Genomic DNA, 23141 nt, shown 5'->3' with positions numbered 1-23141 from the left:
AGAAGACAAAATGCAAGTCATGTAAATGATGGCTTCAGCTTGGAGGTAAGGGGGGGGCTGAGCGGGGAGAGGAACACATTAATGTTGGTACTGACAAGGGCGTGCATTAAAATAGACTGTCCTTTAGAGAGCTGTGTCAATTCCCTCCTCACCTCTGGCTCATTCAGGCTTTCCCCTCCGCACACTTTTTTTTTCTTTACCCTAAAAGGATCTCACACACTGCTGCCTCCCTTATACAGGGCCCCATCCAGCTCTCAGGACTAGCACTGGTGCCTGTTACCGCAGGCTACCAACAGAAAAATGCTGAGGAAGCATTATGGGAATGATGGAGCGATGTGGGGTTCTGAAGGAACCTCACTGAAGGTGAGAAGGACGAACTCCTCTCATTAGTGTAAGAATTTGACCGGCCCGACTTTCCCTTTCAGAGCCAGGGCAAAGGCAAAGTAGAAGTCCCCAAACACAACCTTCCACCCGGGACACACGGGTAGAGTTTTTAACACTCCGACCTGCAGCACCTTGCCAGCGCCCTTAATCCCCACAAGGAACTCACATCAAGGATCGGCCCATTGCAGTAGTAGCAGCGAGGGGAGAAGAGGTTGTGGTAGTCCTTCTCGCAGTAGGGCTGCCCATCCCGCTCAAAGAAGTTCCGCGACCCGATCTCCTCCTGGCAGTGGGTGCAGACGAAGTGCTCAGGGTGCCAAGTTTTCCCCATGGCTGTAACTACCTGTTGGGAAGACAAATCATGAAGGACAACTCTATCTCCCTCTCCCCTAGACCACACGACAAGATACCAGCTGGAGGTCAGCAAGAATGACAAGTTCTACTACTCAAGTGAGCCCTGAACTGGGGTAGCATGAAAACTGAATTACCTATCATCTCAGGAGAGGGCAGTCCCTCAAGGGCAGGGTAGAGGTCACTGGAGGAGCTTACAGCGTACCTAGCCAGTGAATAAATAGAGTACTTCAGTTTCTCCAGCATCTCCAGTCTCTTCAGCCTCACGAAACAGCCCTCCCCACTACTCCCAGCTGCAGCCCAAGATTCAGCAATGAGGCAGCATCTTCAACTCACCTGCCCAGCAATAGGCTTCTTGCAGGCTCCACAGACACCCTTGGCAACTGTAGCTACACCCAGTTTGTTCAGGTCAGACTGCAGACTTCCCAGCATGGTGTCCAGCTGACTGCCAGGCTTGGGGGTTGTGGATGGAGGGGAGCTGCTCCCGGCCTTCCCCTGCGCCATGAACTGCGGGGAAGAGAAAACAAAGACCGTAAGGCAAGTGCTGCCGTGGTTACAAGATAAAGGTCTGCTGCAGCTGCCAGTGGCTCCTCTGTAGGGACGGACAGGAGATTGCTAGGAGACAGCTACACTCTCTGCAGAAGGCAGTGAGAGCCAGAATTAAGTAGACATACATATTCTGCCCATGCAGAGACAAGCAGAGACCCTGCGATGTATAACAGCAGAGCTGCGAGCTGAGGATTTGATTTTCCTTCACTGCGCATACAGCAGAAGTCACCAGCAGATCCCAAGCAGTCAGCACACGGCTCTCTAAGCCTCTGCCAAAAATCTACCTCATCGTTTCTTGGCCAGCTGACAAAGCAGAGACGCCATCCAGAGGGCCCCTTCCCCTTGACCTCTCTCTACATCTAGGCTGTTGCTCTCTCTCAGTTGTCGCCCTCTCCTCTCTTGCAGAGATCCCTCTCCTCTTCTACATCTCACCTCCCTTTCGGCTAGAATGTCTTCTCCCTTCCCCTCCCTCCCTTCCTTTCCACCATCTTCTGTAGACTTTTTTGCCCAGTCTGCTTTGCCCCCATCAGGTGGCTCTCATCCCATGCCTGAAGCGAGCAAGCGGAAGCAGGAAGGAACTAACTCCCTCCAAGCTGCCTGCTGTTTACCTACGGAGAGGGCACTGCATCCACGGCAGAGCCCTGGCAGACAGGGCTGCAACGGAAAGACTGCCACGTCTATTGTCAGACCGCTGGAAAGCCACGGGGCTGGGGGGAAAGGGATTCAGATACTTGTCCCAGAGGTCGTTTCTGAAACTCACACCCCCACAGCACCCACGGCTTGGAAAGGCTTCCCAGAGGAGGGGCAGGAATGTTTGACTTAGGTTCATAACTTATAAACAAAGAATATGTGCTCTTTGGCCACCTTTGCAGGCAAACTGCAATAATGACACACAGCTTAGTTTAGCTAACTAGTGACTTTGCACTGGAATAGCTACTGTCAGGTTTAGAGAGACTCAAAGAAGTCCCTCCCTGAGATGTTGGTCTGGAGCACGTTTTCTCTTACTAAGGGGACAGACAAAAACAGATGTAAAATCTACACTTGGGAACCTCCCATCAGCCTGCGCCAGCACAGCCAGGGGACCAGGGACACACTGCAGGGCTCCACAGCCCTGGCAGAACCTGCCCTCCAGCCACAGGAGGAGCTCCATTCCCTGTCCTGCAGCTGGCTGTACTTGCAGTCGACTACTTTACACAATGACAAACCCTGGTTTCTACTCCTTTGTATAAAAATTCTCATGACATACATAATGTCGGGGTTTTTTTTACACACATATACACACACGCCTCATCAGCCTTGCCTTGCATGCAGCATGACTCCCAATGGAGTCTAACACACCGCTTTTCCCCTCCTCTCTCCTCCCAGCCATCCCATAACTCTCAGCCTCTCCTAGTCCAGCAGCACAGAGCAGCACCACCACATCCCAAGACCCCAAGCCCAAAACAAGCCCTCCACCACACAGCAGTTTTCGCTACCAAACAGTTCCAGTGAATGTCTGCAAAGCGCACCATTGCGAGGAGACTTCTTGAGGCAGGGAGACAACAGGCCTTTGTAAACCAAGCCAGGCCAGAGTCCCAGGACAAAGCCAGGGCTTCCTGCACAGCACAGCAGGAGGAAAAGGGCTGGGCCGTGTCAAGAGAATCATATCCTTTCTCACACTAACCAGGGGCTTGTGGCCACCAGGCAGGACAGGCACAAATGCCACTCACAAGTGATAAACACCATCCGAATAGAAAGGAGATGAGATGAATTCAACATGACCACAGAATCACAGAATGTTCGGGGCTGGAAGGGCCCTCTGTGGGTCACCCAGCCCAACCCCCTGCCGAAGCAGGGTCACCCAGAGCAGGCTGCACAGCACCGCGTCCAGGCGGGGCTTGAATACCTCCAGAGAAGGAGACTCCACAGCCTCCCTGGGCAGCCTGTTCCAGGGCTCCGTCACCCTCAGAGGGAAGAAGTTCTTCCTCATGTTCAGACGGAACTTCCTGTGCCTCAGTTTGTGCCCGTTGCCCCTTGTCCTGTCGCTGGGCACCACTGAGAAGAGTCTGGCCCCATCCTCCTGACACCCACCCTTCAGATATTTATAAGCATTTATTAGGTCCCCCTCAGCCTGCTCTTCGTCAGGCTGAACAAGCCCAGCTCCCTCAGCCTCTCCTCGTAGGAGAGATCCTGCAAGCCACAGCTAACTTCAGTGCAGGCATAGCCACCTGTGGCCACTACAGCTTCTACCTGGCCTGGTCATCCAGCCTTTCTGACAGCTCACAGATGAGTCTCTGCCTGGAAAAGGTTTGCTTCCACCTCCTGCACGCAACACCGGCTGTTTACAAGGAACACCCAGCACAGCATCCACATAAATTCGTCATGTAAAGGCCCTTCAAATTCCCACCCTTCACCCATGAGATCTGCCACCACTCAAGTCCAGTTAGGAGCTCTCTGAGCAGCAAACCATGCGCTACAGGGAATCATCTATCCACACGGTGCTGGGAGCTCCAGGAGCAGATACCAGCAGTGTCTGCAGCACACTTATCGACCCAAAGAGCACACCACGCTGAGGAAACAGAAAGGAGGTCCTGCCTTCTCCGGGGCGGAGGGGCCCGGAGGTGCGTGAGCAGCCAGCAGACCGGCACTGCGGACGAGGGGAGGAGCAGAGGTCACCTGCAAAGCACAAGAGTTCAAGACGCAGAGGTGTTTCCTTGCTCACTGCTTGAGAGCTGCCTGTGCACATAACATCGCACACCGCTGCACTGCACGTATACATTAAGACCTTCCACCATTCTGGAGCTGCAGCCCTTCCCTGACATGAGATGCAGAACTCAGCTCTTGATCATACCATCTCCTCCCCAAAAACCCACTCGCACTGTGGACACCTGTCTGAACGGGCAAACCCAGGAAGGATTGCCGATTTGTTCCTTCCAGTATCAAGACTGTGCCATCTTTTACTCCTCTCCTCCAAGGGAAAACATCACAGGGAGAGCTGCAGCCTGTGTTTCAGAGCTGCCTCCATCTCATAGGCAAACAGAGTCCCTGCTGCACAAAGCGACCATCAGGACAGAGGAACCACACACACACACACCCCAGCAGGTTACTGCACAGACGTGTACTTTGCAGTGCTGGACAGGCACAGCTGGGATTAGATGTTGCCAGGATCTCCTCTCTCCTACCTAGCAGCTCAGTACCAGCCTTCACCTGAACACTGCATCTACTGAGCTATCAACTTAGGAGCAGCAGTTAGACTGGACAACACTGCTAAACAAACCAACCAGAAGAGAGGAGCCTGCCTGCATCTGTGGGAAGAAAGCATCGTCTTCAGTCTGACAGCCAACAGAAACTGTCTTGGTGCTAGGGGTCCAGGTCTGAGGAGAACGCGAGTGCCTAGGATCTTCAGAAGGAGAGGTGCCCAGAACAGAAAGCTCATGATAATCATCACCAGAAATTTCCCACTGGAAGAGAGGCTGGGGAGCCAAGCTGAAGGAAGAGGAGGAGAGTGGGCTAAGAGCTGAGGTAGATGGCACATGGGAAGGCTGAGGTGGGGGTGGGAGGAGAGGTGCAGGGCCAGAGACGTGAGAGGGAGCAGCACTAGCAGGGATTGTCTTTGAAGTTTCTTTGAAAGGCTGGAGCAGGGAAGAGGCTGGAACAGAGACCGTCCTCCTTGGGGGGAGCGGGGATTCTGGAGGAAAAACCACCTAGAAAGATAGGGAAGAAGAAGAAAGGTGAATAAATGCAAAGAGGAACCAACAAGCACTTCCTGCAACAGGAAGGCTGGTTGTTACCAGTATGTTTATGTAGGGGGGAAAAGCAGCAAGAAGGGAAGTACAAAACATGCTTCCCTGTGCGGCTCAAGGCAGAGCGCCATCTTAGACCCAGAACTTCCTGCAGAGGTACAGTACTGGGCAAAACAAAGCACACCTCTATGACACGCTTCCCAGTGCGGTTTTAAAAATAATCCCCAGGTGGACTTTTGACATGTGACAGTAGCAGACTGCCCAGATACCATCATCACCAACACCCTCAGATCCTACTCCAATTCTTAAACATCAAGAACTAGGACCCGTGTTCCAGTTCCCTTTTCAAGCCAGACAAGGGTGAGTACAAAGAGCTAGTTCTTCATTTCGTGTTGCTTAGGAGACTCAGAAGCTTCATCCACGCCTCCACACAATGCTATCTGGACAGAGGGACATGCTGGAATTTCCCAGCACACGTCCCTGCTTTCTACCTTCTCTACTTGCTGTCCACCATTCTGCTCTTCCCCCTGGGGTCTGGCAGTGATAATGACCCCCTCTGTCAGCCAGTCATCCTGGCTTTTCCATTCTTCCTGTTCCTGTTTAGCGATGCCCAGTCTGTCCTGCAGCTCTTCAATCAAGCGATCTTGGGACTCAGTCTTGTGAAATATGGCAGGACCTAGTTTACGCCTTGGAGAGAGGTCACGATACATTGGATGCACATTCGCAGTCTCCTTTGTCCTCTTGATTAAAGACTTAATCTAAATGACAAAGGTAATTGTATCAGCAGAGAAGAGCAACGTCAGAGTGAGCCCCACAATGCAACAGCACAAACTCAAGTCATTAGTGACAACCGTGAGCAGGAAGAGTGATGACATTTATTCCACAATGCCAAAACTCCTCTTGGCACAGCCCAGAACAGTGACTCAGTGCAAGGAAAAACCCTGTAAGGATAATCACAGCAGCCAAAAATAACTATCTAGAAAAGGAAGGGAAAGATTAACCAGCAGGAAGCCAAGATAGGAGGTGCAGCATGACCACTCCGCTAAGCGTTAAAGAAACCTCAGCGTCACAAGGACACAGAGCAGCCTCTCTGCATTTGCCCTTTAGAGGCATGAGGCTCTTGGTCAGAGACATCTGGTGCACAAAGCGTACTTCCAGCACTGGAAGGAATACTAACAGCTCCAGCAATGAGACCTAAAAAGGCGAGCAGAGGAGCTGCCATCCCAGCTCAGAAACATCCTCCAGTGGCATGAAACAGCCCTTTTAACTTCTCAGAGGCCTCTGTGGACTGAGCCTTACCGCAGTTAGGGAATAAAAGTCCATTTCACAGGGAAGCCCCTACAAACTGCCACGTTCTGTGCTGCTGACCAACATGCAGAAGAGACCACAAGATAAAGCAGAGGATTTCAAACCTCCGTGACACGCAGCTGTCAGTAACATTGCTCAGAGATGCATGCTGTTAGCGTGGGTGAGGCCGGGCACACTCACACCACACACAGAATGTTAGTGTGCTGTCAGAACAGTCCCAGCTAGGACTCGTCCTACTCCTACATTCATTCAGTGCCTGCCTGGCCTGATGCAGAAATCCTCTCAATGGGTGGCTTGGAGACGCGTGGCAGATCCCAGTCAGCTTTCCAAACATTTTCAGGGGATTCCGGTGTGACCGCAGAGCTTCCGAACCACTCATTTTCCTGGTCTCCTCTGGCTTTGTTCATGTTAGCAGTACCTGCTTTCCTAGGAGTTCTCTCTCTGCCCTGCCTCTTTTTGACCAGATCAGGACAGCCATCTACCTTGGTTTCATGTGGTACTTCAGCTTTTAGCTCCTGCCCTTGCTCCACTACAAAGTCCACTTGGTTTTTAGTATCTGGGAAGACATCCCACCGATCCAGGGCCACAACAGAAGGTTCATACACAGGGTTCAAACCACTGTCATTCTCTGCATGTACCTCTGGCACAGACAGCTCCAGAGCCCACAGCTCATCTAAAGCTGTCTCCACACTTCTGCCCTGGGAACCATGGCCTGAATTGTCCCTGCACGCTCCCTGCTTATCCAGCTCTTTAGGTATCTGCCCCTTCCCTTGACCACTCAAAGCATTTGAAATTGGCACACTTGAGATTTTGGGGTCAGGTCTCCGCTCTTTCTTCTCAGTCTCTTTTGCCAAATAGTACTCTAGGCCTTGCGGCTCCGCATTAGCCGATCTACATGGAAGCTCCACACTGGAAGCCTGCACAGCCTGGGAAGCATTTCTAGAAGATTCAGGCTTTCCGCTCAGCCAAACCAAGCTTGCAGAGGTCATCTGCCCCCCACGAGTGGCAGAACCAGAAGAGACTTGCGGTGGGGGCACTGGGACCATTTGTGGCAAACAGGGCATACGTGGAGCAGCGGCAGAATGCGCTGAAGTAGGCAGAACTACAGTGTTACTGCCTTCCTCAATGCAGAGGACTGCAGAGGGGGCAGATGTTGGCACTGTCGAGTCCCCACTGTGACTTGCAGAGGAGTGTTTGGAATGGGATAGCACTGTTAAACTGTGAGGAGTGCTGCTGGAGTCTGCGTTTGCTGAACTGGGAACTGGTTCTAGAGAGGATTCAGAAATCAGAGACATAGTGGAACTAGTCTGCAAAAAGGAGACAGAAGGAATAAGGAGAGAAGAACATAAAGACAGAAGTAAGGAGAAGGCAAAAAGCAGAAAATTAAGCATTACAACAATCATGACCTCCAAATCAAAGAGCCATGTTGATCCAAAGCCTTACTTCCAAGAGTAAGGAAGGAAAATGAGATATCAAAGAGTAAAAACAGTATGACATTGTGCTGATCTTCACATGAGATTACGGGAGATTAAATTCTACAGCCACCAAGCTCCTTTTCGTATGCCCTCCTACGTGATAGCTCATGTGTTCACCTGCAGTGGTGATGGGAGCATGCAGCAGCTGCTGGGAAGCCAGCTACGAACCCAGGAAAGTCTAGACTGTGAGTAAAGGTCACGTTAACTTATTCATAGTCAGACGTGTAAATTTTGCATTTCAAAGCTGAAAAAAAGCAATCAATGAAGAGAACAAAAGCATGACATTTTCTTCTTGATACACTAATAAAATGCTCCAGTTGGCTGAGCACATCGCAATGAAAACAAAGCTTCAGGGCATTCACAGCAAGAACAGATGACACGGGCTTTGTTCTATTCACATCACTAATCTCACCTTGGACGTGACACACACTGAATCTATACGAGTCTGTCAGTCACTCCATGCCCTTGTAAGCATTGCTTAGGTGGCTAGATTAGCCTCTTCCCCTTAGGCCACATCTACATTGTAATAGAATCAGTATTAATTTTGATCCAAAATACACTCTCACAAGAGCACCTGCTACAGAATTTTTGGTTCTCCTTGACTTACAGGGTCTTTTGAAAACAAAAGATCCTGGGTCCTCCTTCGCCTGTTTTCCATGGTTCCTGGATGAACTCTAAGAGACCAACTGGCATTACTCCTTTTTCTTAAAAAGGGAAAATCAGAACAGTGGCTTGGACGAGTTCACACAGCCGGTCAACCTAAGACCAGTGCTGAGCACACTCAGTTTTAAAAACGTATCCACAAAGGATTTCCATATTCAAGAGCTGTCAAGACCTGCTCTGACTCTTCATGACATTTTCCAAAGAAGCCTCAAGAAGTTAGATGCTTATGCTCTAAGGCAGCAGGGCACATAACTGCCTAAGCCCATGTATGGTATCTCAGTCTCGACTTACCCTTCTGAGATACTTCTCATGAATAAAAGGATAACGTTAACCAGAACATGCACAAAATCTGTCAGTAGATGGAAGAGACAAATACCTTCAGCTGACCTAATGCCATCCCGAGGGGTCAGGAGCTGGCACGCACGCACACATTTGTGAAGTCACAACAGTAGTGCTACAGGGAGACCGTGCTCCGACAGGAAAGAGCAATAGGGAGCCACAATTCATTACAGTTGCTCCTCCCCCCAAGCAGCACAGCAAGACCCACAGCACAGCCAAAAAGGACTAATAAGTACGTTCAGTGGTTACAGTGACAGAATTTCCCAATATTGCTCTCCCCCTGTGTTTTGCCTAAGCTGGATGCACCTGTAAAAGTAACGTGGTTTTATGCTGGTTCCAGACTTCATAACATGAAGTCAGTCATTTTCAAGGCAAGACTAACATTTCGCTTAAAAGCAAGTATTTCCAGCATATTAAAAACATACTAGCTCCAAAGAGCTAAGATGGTTAAACACCTAAGAGCAATGGTTAAACACTCCACAGTAACAGAACAGTTAAATACAAGCATCTAGCTATGCAGTAAGCAGACATCATATGACACAGACACAGCAGAGGCTGAGAAAACAAGTGCATTAACCGATCTCAGTGCCCACTGACTGATGAGCTAGATGAGCAAAATCAAATGGATTCTGTAAGCAAAAAGAATGAGCAACTCATTAAAGCAAGCAAACGATGATAAAAGGGTGATGTATCCATCTGTAATAGCCTCCACGCCTCCCATCCCCATCTACTGCAACTTCTAGCTGTACCAACTTACTAACTTCAACTAATTACACATCCTGCTTAGGTTTTCTGTCCTATTGCTTGCAACCACACAGGTCTGGTACTGGAACAGTAACCTCTCATCTTTCACCTTTGCAAAGACTCTACTTCTCTCCCTCACATCCTGCCACTGGTACAACCTAGAAACACATTTTTTACAGACAATCTAACACCACTAGTAGGCACAAATAGAAGAGGTAAAAACAAACAAAAAGGACAGAAGGGAAAATGAAGCAACCTGAAGGACAGGAAAAAGGACAGTAACTGTTAAAAACGGTCAATGACAATATTAAAAAAAGGAAGGTCACAGAATATATGTTCTTTGTGCTTCAGGAAGAATGTTTAGACACAGATAAGCTCAATGCCTCGCAAAAATACTAATGCTGTGTTTATAAAGTCCAGATCTTAAAACCTTGCTGCATTCCAGTTTGCCCTCAGAGCTCGCCAGAGCTACAGAAAGCAGCTAGTCTCTCTCATGCAGGTTTATTGGAATTGCACAAAGATTCTAAGGCCTTTTCTCAAGAACACAAAGCATTCGAACACAAAGCATTCAAACACCCATACTTAAAAATGTCTCCTCCTAGTACCTTGTAAGGAAAACCTGTGCTGGGCAGCGTCATTCCCAGTTGCCAAGAGCACACCTAGGAGCAAAGGCTGGTGGCAGCAGCCGCACCCTGAGCTTGTTTTCTCAGCCCTGATAAAAGCAGCAGAGGCACGAGGCCGCAGAGCTCCAGCTCCCACAGCTCACAGAAGGAGCCGGGTAGGCTATGCCAGCAGCACAGGTGGGAACTCTCTCCAGCTTCACAACCGTGCAGTTTTTCAACCAGACTGAGCAGACACTTGTGGATATCCTGTACTCTGCTCTAGGACCTAATATGGAGAAAAAACGGCAACACTAAGGTGTCAGTATTTGCAGTTGACTAAATACACACTGCAGTAAGTCTAGAGAAAACAGTGAGTAACTCCTAGATTCCCCCAAAATGAAGCGTATGTGCCAGAAATGGCAGGCTGAACTCAATTCCAGCAAGTGCAAGGCAAACAAAGTCCCACCGAGCATACGTGCTCACTGCTGGGTTCTGAACTCAGGCGCTTGGTCAAAACTCTGGGTATTGTAACGACCTCCACGAAACCCACAGCACACATCAAAAGCGCTCACATGAATGGTGGCACAGACAGAACAGCAAACTGCAAAGCTGTCACTGAATGTCCCGCCTACCCCTCCTCACAAAACATCTCTCGGCTCTGGCTGCCCCACCTAAGTCAGAGTAGGAGGAGATGGACTTCAGCACAGACAACAAACACCAAGCATCAGCAGAATCTTCCACATGAGGAGAAAACGGAGAGTTAGGGACTTGCTTAAGATTAGAAAGCAGGCTTGCAGCTGTACGTAAGAAAGGTAAACCCAACAATGACAACAAAGAGAATGTATTAGGTATTTGCTTTCTCCACCTCTCAGAACAAATCGAAGTGAATAACTGAATAAGGCTGTAAGCAAAGCAGCTGAAATTAAAAAGTTAAAAAGAGAAAATATTACTCATTTTGCTACGATTATGGGTAAATGAAGCCTCATGATAATAAGCACCACAGTTAATCATCCAGTGCAGGAATGATAACATACCTATATGAATAAAGAACAAGTTATCCAAGTACATATGCCAAGTGTTTCACATGCAAAGATGACCATGGGCAAGTTATTTCTGAGCTTATCCTATTCTGCGATATTTCTGTGCTACTTGTGACTGAACCAGCAGTTCTTTTCCAATAAAATAGTTTGATTTCCAAACGAGATTCTGAATAGTATTTGCCATCCTCTGCCCCCACAAGAAGCTCAGACTTCAATCCCATTTTGAGGTGAATAAAAGACATTGTTTTAAGATGGAAACCTCTGAAGTCCCCAGCTGTCTGATGCTAAGGCTTCAGTGGTCACACCATGCGCCTGGAAGATCCTCCCCAGGGAAAGCGCATCAGGGTAAAAATACACTCCAAAGAGGAGGGTGTTCCCACAGAAGAGAAGGGCCTCATCTCTGTCAGTAAGCAGACTGGTGTCCCATGCTCCCCTGCTTCTTGTTAAGTTGCAGCAGAGCAAAATAACTCATGCTGTACTGAGCAGGCTCATTATCTTTGGCAAACAGACAAACTGCAGAACCAAAGGAGAAACAGACCCCAGAACTGCCTTATGAGAATTCACAGCAGTCAAGAACACCTACAGCAGCAGTCGGGAGAGCACAAATACCACCACAGGAAGTTTCTCGGAGCAAGTCTGAGAGGTAAAGAGGGCAGTGTGGAGACCAACCAAGGTCAGCAGATGTGGCTAACGGACACGAGAGTCTGGGGCTGGGGAGGGACAAGATGAAGTGTTGTCATGATAGGGTACCTTAAAGTCAGAGAGAGATGCCATCAGCTCATCCAGTTCTCGTGTAGCTGAAGAAGCAGATATACGGGTCTGCTGCTGACTGGCGGTGACCCGCTGGGGACTGCTCACCTCACCTTGGCTCACAGTGATTGCAGGGCTAACAAGGGTAGGGGGGGAGGAAAAAAAAAAAAGAAAAAAAAGGAGTGTGTAAACCTAGGCAAGCACAGGAGAGCACTCCTAGACTACGAGTCCCACTGCTCTCCCAAGCAAACACAGCACGACGGGTTTCATCAGCGCTGCCCACACTGGCCAGCCCTCCCCCAGACCCAGCTTCCACAACACAGACAGACCCCATCTCTCTGCCAAGTCCAACATGAGTGCATACACACACACCCCACCCGTTAAGAAACGGACGATGACCAAACATTTCTTTTGTCAGACAGCGGGTATTTGCTACCAGCTGTAAATCTGAGTTTGAACAGTCCATGTATTTTTTCATCCAGGAGTAGATAACAGAGCATCAGCACATTCATGCACCTGCTTGATTTCCGACCCTTTAGACAAAGCCCACCTTCTGTCTCTCACTCTCCTGCAACATCTGTCCCTACACTACAGTCACTATTCCCACAAGAGCCTGTCCCACCCCCCCCAAGCCAGTAACGACCAAAACACTGCTCACACTGGACTTGGCACAGAGCTCTCCAGCTCATCCAGAAGGCTCTCCACGCTGGGACGCACATCTTCAATCCCACGTGCACCATTTCGCTTTGGCTTTTCTTTTGTAGGGGGTGCAGCCTTCCCTCCCACAGAGCTGCTGCTCTCTGGGACAACATAGTGAGGTCCAGTCATGCTGGGCAGCGACGGGCTTCTGCTGGCTTCATCTGAAGAAAGGGGAGCAGAACAGAGTCATTCAGACCCCCAGGTCCACACATCCCTGCTAATCACAGGCAAAAGCAACAAATTTGCCAGAAACCCTGTGCAACATCCATCTTTGAGGATATTCAGAACTTCACAGCGCAAGGGCCCGAGCAACCTAATCTAACCTTGAAACTTTAGTTAGAGCCAATTTTGAAGTTGGCTCTGCTTTGAGCAAGGTGCTGCACCACAGACCTCAAGAGATCCCGTCCGTACTAACGGAATCTTTGATTAGGGTCTGGAGGGGTCTCCCTCAGTAAGGATGCTGGAAAGAAAAAGTAGGCTACCATTTTGGGAATCAAACTACCCACCCACACGAAATGTCTTGCTATTCCTTACCTGCTGGGAAGCCACTGGTGGGATTATGTTGAACAGCATTCAGTTCCAGAAGAAGTCTGTCCAGTTCTGAGAGGTTGCTGCCCAGAGAGGAGCTGGTCATTGTGGGAGATGGTTCTGCAGACTTCTGCTTGTTCGGGAAACTAAAGATAAAAGGGAAGCGTGAAACTTCTACATCAAGATACAGCAGAAGGATGGAGGGAAACTTACACTAGGTCCACAAACTTTACACGTGTACTGTATTCTTTTCAAGCTGATGCTTTTAGCTCTGGGGAGGGAAAGACGTGTGCTTTGTGAAATCGCTACAACGCAGCCGCTGCTTAGCCACATCTTCAGGTGTCAGTTACAAAGAAATAGCACTGACAGACAGCGCCTCCGGTTTTAGGACTGCCTGCTGCACAGCCCTGCAGCAAAGAGCTGACTGCAGGTCCAAGACGCGCAGAACAGCAGGAGAAGCATCAGCTTGCATACAGAAAAATGACTTGTTTCTGCCGACACCACACTAAGCAGCAAAACCATCCCCCCTGAAGCAAGGGAATGCAGGGCCAGCACAGACTGGAGAAAGAGGCAAAGTACAAACCTCAAGCTATCAACAAAAAGTCAAAAGCAGCAGGTTACATGGTAGCCTCTTGCAGTACTCAAGGTCTCTTTTCAAGTCCTCAAACATTTAATTTGGGGAACTCTAATCAATTTATAAGAAAGTAGTTTAAAACTATTTTCTACTGTCTTAAATACACAAGCTCTGAAAGAAGTTTACCTGTGCACAAGTGTGTATAAAACACTGGCTGTAATTATTCCTTATCCTATCTGGGTGATCCCATTTATCACACACAACTGCAAACTGTTTCAAAGCAAAACTTAGCACCAATGCAGCGATTCCTACAGTCGTTATACTGTAACACCAGTCTTCCCATCGCCAATGGTAGGGAAATTATTTTCTCCTAGTTTTACAAATGGAGAAGTAACTTCTAATGCTCCACAGGTTCTTATTTTATCAAAAAAAGATACTTTCCGAATCCAAAATGGGAACTCCTGTCCTGCGCACACCACCATATTATACTCGGAAAGTTAATATGTAACAGGTTTAGGACTCTGACACCTGTAACACCAGCGACAATTATAACATTTCATACGGGCAGTTATTATCTTTCTCTTCAGACTGAAAGAAAGAAAAAAATCGCAATCAGAGGAGGGCATGTTTCTTCCTGACCCAAGCACACAAGCTACAACTCACACCAGAACCAAGCCATGCCAGACCCTCGTACAGGAGGGCTTACGGCCGTCATTACCTCCATTTTGTACTACCTGCATGCAGCCATCTGAAAAAACTGCAATTACTGCCTCCATTGGGCCACCTCTGGATACGCCTGCCTCTACCCAGCATTGGTTCTGGTTGAAAGCAACCTCCTGCTCCGCAGGCACGGTTGGAACACGACAGCAGAGGAACACTAGTCTCCATATTGTAAAAAGGCACCCAGGGCAGAGAGCACTGCAGAGGGCCATCAGAGATGAAGCTCTGACAGCCTCCTCCTCGCTCCTCCCCATGTCAGCAGAAAGGTCTGTCCTACCACACAGGCGGCGACTCCAACCTCTCAGCATACGAGCAGCTGCCTTTGCGAGTATAATCTATCTACGACGTACAGACATAAAAGTTCTCGAAAGTTCAAATTTACTTGAAAATTCAAGTCCCTGCACATCCTGCTAGGCCACAGGTAACGAAGCTCCCCGGGATAACTGACCCAAAGGCCATTCACCTCCTAAAGAACTGCTGGGCTGCTTAACAGGGGGATGGATTTGTCACTTGTCTCTGGATCGTATCCTTCACAACACAATCCAGATCCTGTTCTGTTTGATGGATCCTTCATCTCTTCTGCAGCTGAGCAAACCAAAGGGCCAGGTCAATGTTTGAAACAAGTATGAAAGTTGCAGTGGCCTCTTACAAGAGAGGTCATCAAAACCGACACAGGGCAACATAACACAGACAGGGAACAGTGTTTCTTTCCACTTCTAGAAGGCAGCTTGAGCCACAGCAGGCTCACGTTGTGAGTCAGGCTTATCTCTTCACAGGGACAACATACCTGTAGACGTGTTCCTCCTCACTGGCACGGGGAGAAGGAGAGCTGAGCCCGTCTCGCGGAACAGAGGCACTGGAGCTTTTGGCACTAGAGCTGTATATAGGAGACTGGGACTGAGGCTGTGGAAATGAGATTTGCATTGGAAACAGAGAATACAAAACAAATATGTACACTACTGCATTGCGACCCCACACATGGATAGGACAGAACAAAGCAGGTATTTTTTTGTCTTCTGCTGGGCTATATAGACAACCAGCTTCTATCAGATGAGCTACACTGAGAACAACTGTTCTTTACTCGCTTCAGATTTGCCTATGACTCGCAGACCTATGCTGGAAACCCCCAGTCTGCTTTCCACAGGCTACAAGACAGATGACTAACACTAATCTCATCACACCACCATTTCGTCGGAACAATGACGATGGGTTTCTAATTCTTTTCTGCCATTTGCTCCAGCCAGTCAGCTCTATTAAAAACCCACCCCCACCCCCATTTCCCCATTCTGTTTATAGCCAAACTCATCCTCGATTCTTGCTGTTCCCTCCCTTTGTTTACCTCCTTGAGCGATACTGCACCAACACAACAAGCACGCACCCTCCCCGTCCGCACACATCCACTTACCTGCTGGTGGACGTATCTGGATACGTTGGGTTGCCACTGGTCTAAGGGGTCAATCACAGTGCCATTCAGGGCCTCACTGGAAGGCGGCGGGGGCACCGGAGGTGGCACAGCAATCTCCTGGTACGTGTGATTTCCAGTTGGGTAGGAGTAAGGCGTTTCCTCTGTTAGAAACACTGGTCGTTTGGAGATATGTGAGGTGGTGGATTCCAGGTCTGCCAGTAAGGCATCTGCAGGAAAGGAAAGAGGAAAAAAAACCAAAAACACTAAAATGATAAAATCCTGGACTACAGCTTTTCCCCATTGATCTCATTCAGGATATCCTTATCAGGTGACCTTTGGGAAGACTTTTCATCGAGGGTGATCTACTAAACACCCTGAAAAACATTACTGCAGCCCAGGACCGAACAGGTTAATCAAACTTCCCATACAAAGAAAAATCCAAGAGGTAGCAGAGCAGCCTAAAAAACTGTGTCAGTCTCAGATTTTTGTCTTAGCTGGCAAACCACCCAACAACACGCACCCCCGCAGTCTCACTGCACCCTGAAGAAGAGCAAACTAGGAGAAACCTGCCTAGAGATCGACAGGCAACAGGATATCGACACAGACTAATGACAGGCCCCACATCACCGCAGAGTCATTTACTGTGGCCGCAGGCACTGCTTTCTGCAGGAAACCAGATCGCAGGAGGGGTTTTCTCCACAGTCCATGGTAGCAGAAGAAGCATGAAAGTTTCAAATTGGTCCATCAGCACAGCAGGAGTATGAGCTTTGGTTTTCCTAACAAAAACCCCTCTCAGCACATCACTCAAACAGTTAACTAGTTTCCAGAGGCTGCCAGGTAAACGCCATTTCTTCTCCTGGAAACAATTCTCAACTTGCTGGGTGGAGACTGCTCACAAATTCCTGAGAGAAGAAAAACTTCCACCAGCTAGAAACACTATCACGCACGCCAGGCAGAGAAGCCCACGTCACGCGGTTAGCACCTCTCAGAAATCTCAAAGCAGGCAAAATGCTCTCCCTCAAAGATGGGGCATGAAAAGGCATTCCCACCTCTCCGGATTTCTCCCAGCAAACTATCCTCTGCCCATTCCCAGCCCCGAACTCCTCTGCGATGACTCACAGGCAAACCCCGACTCGCTGGGACTCGCTGGGCCTTCTGTCCAGTGAACCCACCCTGCGGAGCCCACTGCAGTCCCCGGTGGGGGAAACTCCGGCAAGCGACTGCAGGTCTGCACTGTAGGCACTTTCTAAAGAAAGCGTGGCTGGCCAGGTGCCCAGCCTCCTGCTGGGGCAGCAAGCTCTAGCACACACCTCCTTAAGGCTATTAGAGAGGAGCCCGTTCGCTAGGGACATCAGTGCGCTCCACAGTAAGAGCATCGGGACGTACCTGGCAGGTCCCTGCAGAGACGTGGAACTCAGCCAGACACCAGCAACGCAACTTTGGCAGAGTTAGGACAGGAGGCTCTCAGAAACCCCCCGGATCTCCCTCCCCGCCGCGCAGACCCAGCAATCTTCAGGCCATCTCAGGCAGCATGATTTGTCTTTCTCCTCCCACACCCAGTGGGTACCCGGTACCCAGGTTTGGGGTGCGAGGGCTCAGCCTGAGCGCAGCCATCCCGCAGCACGGTCGCAAGGAGCTGAAGTTACTGGCTGGCACCAGAATAGCAACCAAGCAACCGCTCGCCCTAATGGCTGCCAGCCGGCTCAGAGAGGGCAGGCACCTGCCAGCTCAGAGCCGCTTCCTGAGCACAACGGGCAACACCAGCAAGCGCACTCCGCCACCCTTCAAGAAAATATATTAAAGGGTCAAATGGAGGACGGTACTATTGCATTACAAGATGAGGAAGGTGCTGCTTTTATATTCACTCTCTTCCATAAACCAAAGCATCACAAAAGAAAAAAAGAAAAAGAAAAGCAGTCCTGCCCTGAGAGAACAGAACATGGCCATTAGCAAATTAAATACTACCTCAAATTAACTCCACTCATCTTTCGTTTAGCTAAAAAGATGCTCAAAATCATTTAAGCCACAGGCATCTTCCTGCAGGGGCCAAAATACCCCAGCAGCAGTTTCTCCGAAGGGATACTAGCTCTGCAGCTGGGGAAAAATGAACTTCATCTTCTTTTGAAGCAAAAGGACAGCTGGTGGATTCCAGAGCGAAAGGCACATACCTCCAGGGAACTGCTGAGGAGCTGCAGTTCCTTCCACCAGGCAGGTCCTACGGCTGGAGGCTTCCACCACACAACCTCCAAGAGAAGTGCTGTCGAGAAGGTGTGGTTTTTTGCTTCTCCCCACCAATGACCAAGGCAAATCAAGCTCCACCAGGAAGTGAAAATCCTGGGAGGGTGCTGGGCTCCTCCGGCCCTGCGGAGGGGACCCAGGAGGGGACCCCAGCCGTGCCTCTAGCCTCCACCCCCAGCCCTCATTGGAGGGTAGGCAGATGTAACCATCTCGCCCCAAAATTCACCTCCTTGGCTCAGCGCTCTGCTGAACAATCCATCGGACAGAAATCCACTGCTTGTTACTAAGGGCACAGAGCCAAGTTCGGGTCGATCTACTGGTTTACTTTGCCAGCCTGCAGAAGAAGTGGGGTCTGGAAATACCAGCAGAGCTCTGCCCCTAGGCTGTGAAGGAGTTAAGGAGAAGACATCACAGTTTAATGATTAACTTCCCCCATACCCTCCCCCTTCCTGACTTGAGCAAACACGGCAGAGCTGAGGAACTGGAAGCCAAGGGAGGGGAGAAGGCTGGAGAGGAATCACTCAGTTACTCACACTGTACTTCAACTTTACAACTGATACCGAAGCAGTTACAGCAGGCACCATCCCACCCGGCGGGACAGGGAAAGGAGCAAGCCAGGGGCAGGACAGGCACTCGCAAACCAGTTTACGGGTGGCAAAGGACCTCCCCTTGTGCTTACTCCCCTCCACGTTCTGCAAACCCCTGGTCCACCCTTCCTCACGCCCCAGTCGCGCCCTCCAAGCTCACTGCCACGACAGAGGGCAGCTCTTCCCCGCTCGCCTCCGACCCCGTTGCTGCTTCCAGCCACACAGACTGTCCTTCGATCCAATCCTAGCAGCAGCCACGGTCCCCCGAAGTTCTGCTGGACTGGGGAGTTGCGCCTGTCCAAAGGGTCCAACAGCGGCGGCAGAACTGCCCAAGGAGGGCAGGGGAAAGCGGTGGTGGCACGGCATCATCTCAGCCCACCCCATCTTGCGGGGCTTCACCCTGAGAGAGGGAAGCGACCCCACAACGCGCAGGCTGCGAATCGCGGCTGTGGAGGTCAGCCCAAGGAGTCCTGCAGCCCAGAGACCGACCGGAGGCAGCTGTTCAAAACCCAACCACAGGGATTAACGTGTTGTTTTCCATGCAGCACCTTAGCCCAAGAGCTCCCAAAGTACTGTGCGCTCATTTAGCGTTTGCACACCTTTTTAGCACTCCCAGCAGACAACATGAGATATAGATTGGGGGAAAGAAGGGCAATTTATTAATGGGAAAGACAACCCACTGCTCGCTCTCTTTCACGAAAGGGACCAGGCAGCTGTAACCTGAAGAACTGTAACAAAGATGCCATGCCTTACGCAGCACTGCGCCTCACGATGCAGGATTGAGTTCACTATAGTGACTGCTCCTTAAACAGAAATACTAAATACTTAAACAGAAATATGAAAGGTTTGATCGATCTATCAGGTAATGAAGCGTTCCTTCCCAAGGCGACTCCTGAGGGACAGTGCTGCAGAGAGTATAAATCAACCAGCTCGTCCCAGTTGACTGGAACATCCCGAGGCACCGAGGCAGCCCAGTCCACACAGCCACCGCCATCAGAGGGCACCACGACATCCCACATGGACTCGGCAGTAACGTCACCTCGCTTTTCACCCCCGCAGAGCCGCGAACCCGTCCCTGTTTGAGGCTCACAGAAACCTTCTGCCGGTGCCAGGCGTGCTGCGCCGTCACGCAACCCCGCGCCAGCACAGGCTGCAGCACCTCAGGGGCTATTGCCCAGCACGCTGGAAACAACCACACACCCTGACCTCCCCACGGTTCTGCTGCTGCCCAAAATACTCTAAAATACTACAGACACAGCTCTGGGAGGCAGAATCTCCCAAGGTTAAAAGATCTGAGACGCATCATAGAATCATAGACTGGAAATGACCTCGAAGATCACCAAGTCCAACCATCCACTAAACACTACCTTGCCTACTAAACCATATCCCGAACTGCCACATCTACATGTTTTTTGAAACATCTCCAGGGATGGGGACTCCACCACCTCCCTGGGCAGCCTGGTCCAATGGCTGACCACTCTTTCAGTAAAGACATTTTTCCTGATATTCAATCTAAACCTCCCCTGGTGCAACTTGAGGCCGTTGCCTCTCGTCCTATTGCTGGTTACCTGGGAGAAGATATCAACCCCCACCTCACTACAACCTCCTTTCAGGGAGTTGTAGAGAGCAGTAAGGTCCCCCCTCAGCCTCCTCTTCTCCAGACTAAACAGCCCCAGCTCCCTCAGCTGCGGCTCATAACACTTGTTCTCTATCTCTAGAGCATAAATTTAACCACTCTACAGCAATAAAGCAAACCAGACAGGGTTACGCCAGATCATCAAGCCATTGCTCCTCCACAGGATCACCCCTCCTTCCACTATCACCCCGACAAGAAGCCACGAACACAACCCACAAAGTGTCCACTCACAGACACGTGGACGGAGTAGAATCACCAAGTCCAGTTATGAAAGACTCAGCAGGGCTCAGCCAACCCACAGGCGTGGGCAGTGCATATAGAAATTCGTATTTTCCGCTCTATTAACAGCGTGCTGCTCAGTGGAGTGTGAAGAAGTGAGGAACACGTGCTAGACCACCACCAACCCAGACACTCCTGCTTGTCACCACTACGCTGGCGCAGTCACACAGCTGACACAGCTCCAACTCACTGCCCGCTGCAGCACAGTGCAGCTCCGCGTGTGCACGCCTGGGTGCTCCACGGGCTCAGGGAACTTGGCCAAGCACCTGGTGAAGCTGCATGCAAACGCGAGACAGAGGCACGGGAGGACAGAGTCCTCCTCCCTCCGCTGCGCAAGCCAAAAATTGCATGCTTAACTGAAATCAACTCCCAGGCCAAAGGGCTGTTCCAACCACATCCTCCCCAGTGCGGGAGGACATTTGTGTTCACGCTCCAGTGGTTCTGCTACACAGATTTTCCTGTGAAGGAGAGACAGTTATAGAATGATGTCACATCTGATACTTTTACTGCTATAAAGCACTCCAAGACATCTGGAGGTCCAGGTGCACTAGTTTGCCCCTCTCTCCTTCCCTCTTGCCAAAAATCATTATTAACTATGAGGTCCCTGGGATTCTGGTCTTCAAATCCCACACGCAGCTTTTCATATACATTAGATATCTATGAGCGGTCCTTAATACCAACTGCATTGCTTCAAGGTAGCTCTCAGCATCTGCCAAAGCGCTGCTAGTCGTTTAGACAGCCTGGGACAAGAACTCTCAAGCTTATGTCCAATGCACTGATCTGCTCAGAAAAATCCGTTTTACCAAGAAAATCAGCAAGAGGAAAGAGCAGAACAATATCTTAGCGTATGTCCCATTTACCACTTCCAGCTGCACTGCAAAGAGCAATCATCTCCCGAGTTACACACTGCACATTCCTGCGCTACCTCCTCGGCCCACACCTCTGTCAGGCCGAGGAACAGCTCACGCATTCCAGGGGCTGCAACGCAGGTTCCTTTGACATTGCCGCGTGTCAGCACTCGCTGTCCTGCAAATGCAGTATCCTCCGGCAGAAACAGCCTCGTGTGCAGCCACAGGGCCACGTTCTTCAGCTTCCCACACCCCCGATTTGTCTAACAAAGAGCAGTAACACCCGACTAGGGATCCCAACGCAGTTCTGAGGTACAGAACAGGAATCGATAACATCAGGGCCCCTCTGTACTGACGCACACATCAATGCCCTTTTCTATAAACCTAAGCTGCACTCAGCCCCTTTAAATAGTTAAGTTACTAAGAAGGAAAAAAGGTATTGACATGCACCTTCCCATGTGTATCAAAGCACACTCTGTTCGCTCGCCTCTTCCCGTGCATCTCAAAAATGCTCCTGGATCCAAGTGGCACAATAAAGCAGAACACATCGTGAACCAGTTCTGGGCAAAGCTACAAGACACCGACAAATGCACATTTGCCAAGTGGCATCAAGCAGCTTTTTAACGCTAATTTTCCCTCAAGTAGTAAATAGTTTTCCACTATTCATAAGCAGTCTAGGATTTTTTTATTAATTTTTTTTAAAGTGAGGCAATTCAGGGAAATCTAAATCACTTTCCTCTGTTAAGGAGAAGCCTTCTACTACTGAGTGTCCAGCATAACTCCAGCCTGTGCGAGGGCTAGAAATACACAGCATACTCAGTCAGCTCAAAGGTGACAGCATTAGTGCCAGAAAAGAGCAAACTACCTCAGATTTTCATATGCAGCTCATCTCTCTCATCAACTGAGGATGAGCTATTAAGCCATGCTGACACAGCAAGTCAGAGCATTATCAATATAGTAAGTAAATCAAAAGTATGGCGGTCAAATCTTCTTCTACATCCCATCTACTGCTGGGGAGGAAATGGAAGCATAACTGAGGCAAGATACTTCAAATGCCTCAGATATCAGCCTTTCAGCTTAAACAGCTGAAAGCCACATCTGCACATCCATCAAACCGCATGTTGCCTGTAGCTCTGCTTCTCGCATGGGACATCTGGAAAGCGAATGACACTGGCGACAGGATTCTTCACCCAGGCACCGCACAGAGCAAATGCCTTCAGCTTCGAGCCACAGAGCACCATCTCCCCCAGCACTTCTGCTGCCACACTTCCCCAGCAGCCCAGACACGGCACGCTGGGTCACCAGGATGAGATGTCTGAGCACAGACTACAGTATTTCCTCTCATGCAGCTGCAGAGAACACGCGTCTGCACCTCTCCTGTTCTTCCCCACACCCCCATTTACCCAAATAACAAACTGCTACAGGTTTTCCTGGGTTAGGCAGCAGCAGATTCCCAGAGGGCTGGCAAATGGAAATAAAAAGCAAGATAGCCGTAAGGACAGGTCTAAATGAGGACGTAGACTTTACATGATAATCGTATCACACTTGGCGTAAGACAAATTGCAGACCCCTCATTTGCAGAATGACACACCATTCTCTAACCCTTTTTTCTTAATATCTGTAAGATGCTGAATTTATATCCTTAGTTTCTGCTGTCCCGTAAAATAACGAGGGGAATTGCATCTCCAGAACTGAACCCTGAG

At 49.8% G+C, this 23141-nt stretch overlaps 1 protein-coding gene across 3 annotated transcripts in view; it reads right to left on the bottom strand.

Moving 5' to 3' along the window:
- Positions 1-23141, bottom strand: part of PXN (paxillin) — a 47195-nt gene that overhangs the window by 5272 nt on the left and 18782 nt on the right. The window contains exons 2-12 of one of the 3 annotated variants that reach the window (XM_075434664.1): positions 15851-16077; positions 15233-15348; positions 13158-13297; positions 12583-12784; positions 11925-12060; positions 6572-7618; positions 5495-5761; positions 4560-4964; positions 1069-1239; positions 870-937; positions 693-724 (exon numbers count right to left, since the gene is read on the bottom strand). In XM_075434664.1, the coding sequence (XP_075290779.1) occupies positions 914-937; positions 1069-1239; positions 4560-4964; positions 5495-5761; positions 6572-7618; positions 11925-12060; positions 12583-12784; positions 13158-13297; positions 15233-15348; positions 15851-16077 (2735 nt within the window). In that variant the 3' untranslated portion in view covers positions 693-724; positions 870-913. Of the gene's footprint in view, positions 1-550; positions 725-869; positions 938-1068; positions 1240-4559; positions 4965-5494; positions 5762-6571; positions 7619-11924; positions 12061-12582; positions 12785-13157; positions 13298-15232; positions 15349-15850; positions 16078-23141 lie in introns of those variants that run through there. The other 2 variants (XM_075434663.1, XM_075434665.1) reach the window with 2 other exon arrangements.

Source organism: Opisthocomus hoazin, chromosome 13, assembly GCF_030867145.1.
Source record: "Opisthocomus hoazin isolate bOpiHoa1 chromosome 13, bOpiHoa1.hap1, whole genome shotgun sequence".
Taxonomy (NCBI): domain Eukaryota; kingdom Metazoa; phylum Chordata; class Aves; order Opisthocomiformes; family Opisthocomidae; genus Opisthocomus; species Opisthocomus hoazin.
Note: the sequence above shows the minus strand (reverse complement) of the source record. Positions and strands in the feature narration are given on the sequence as shown.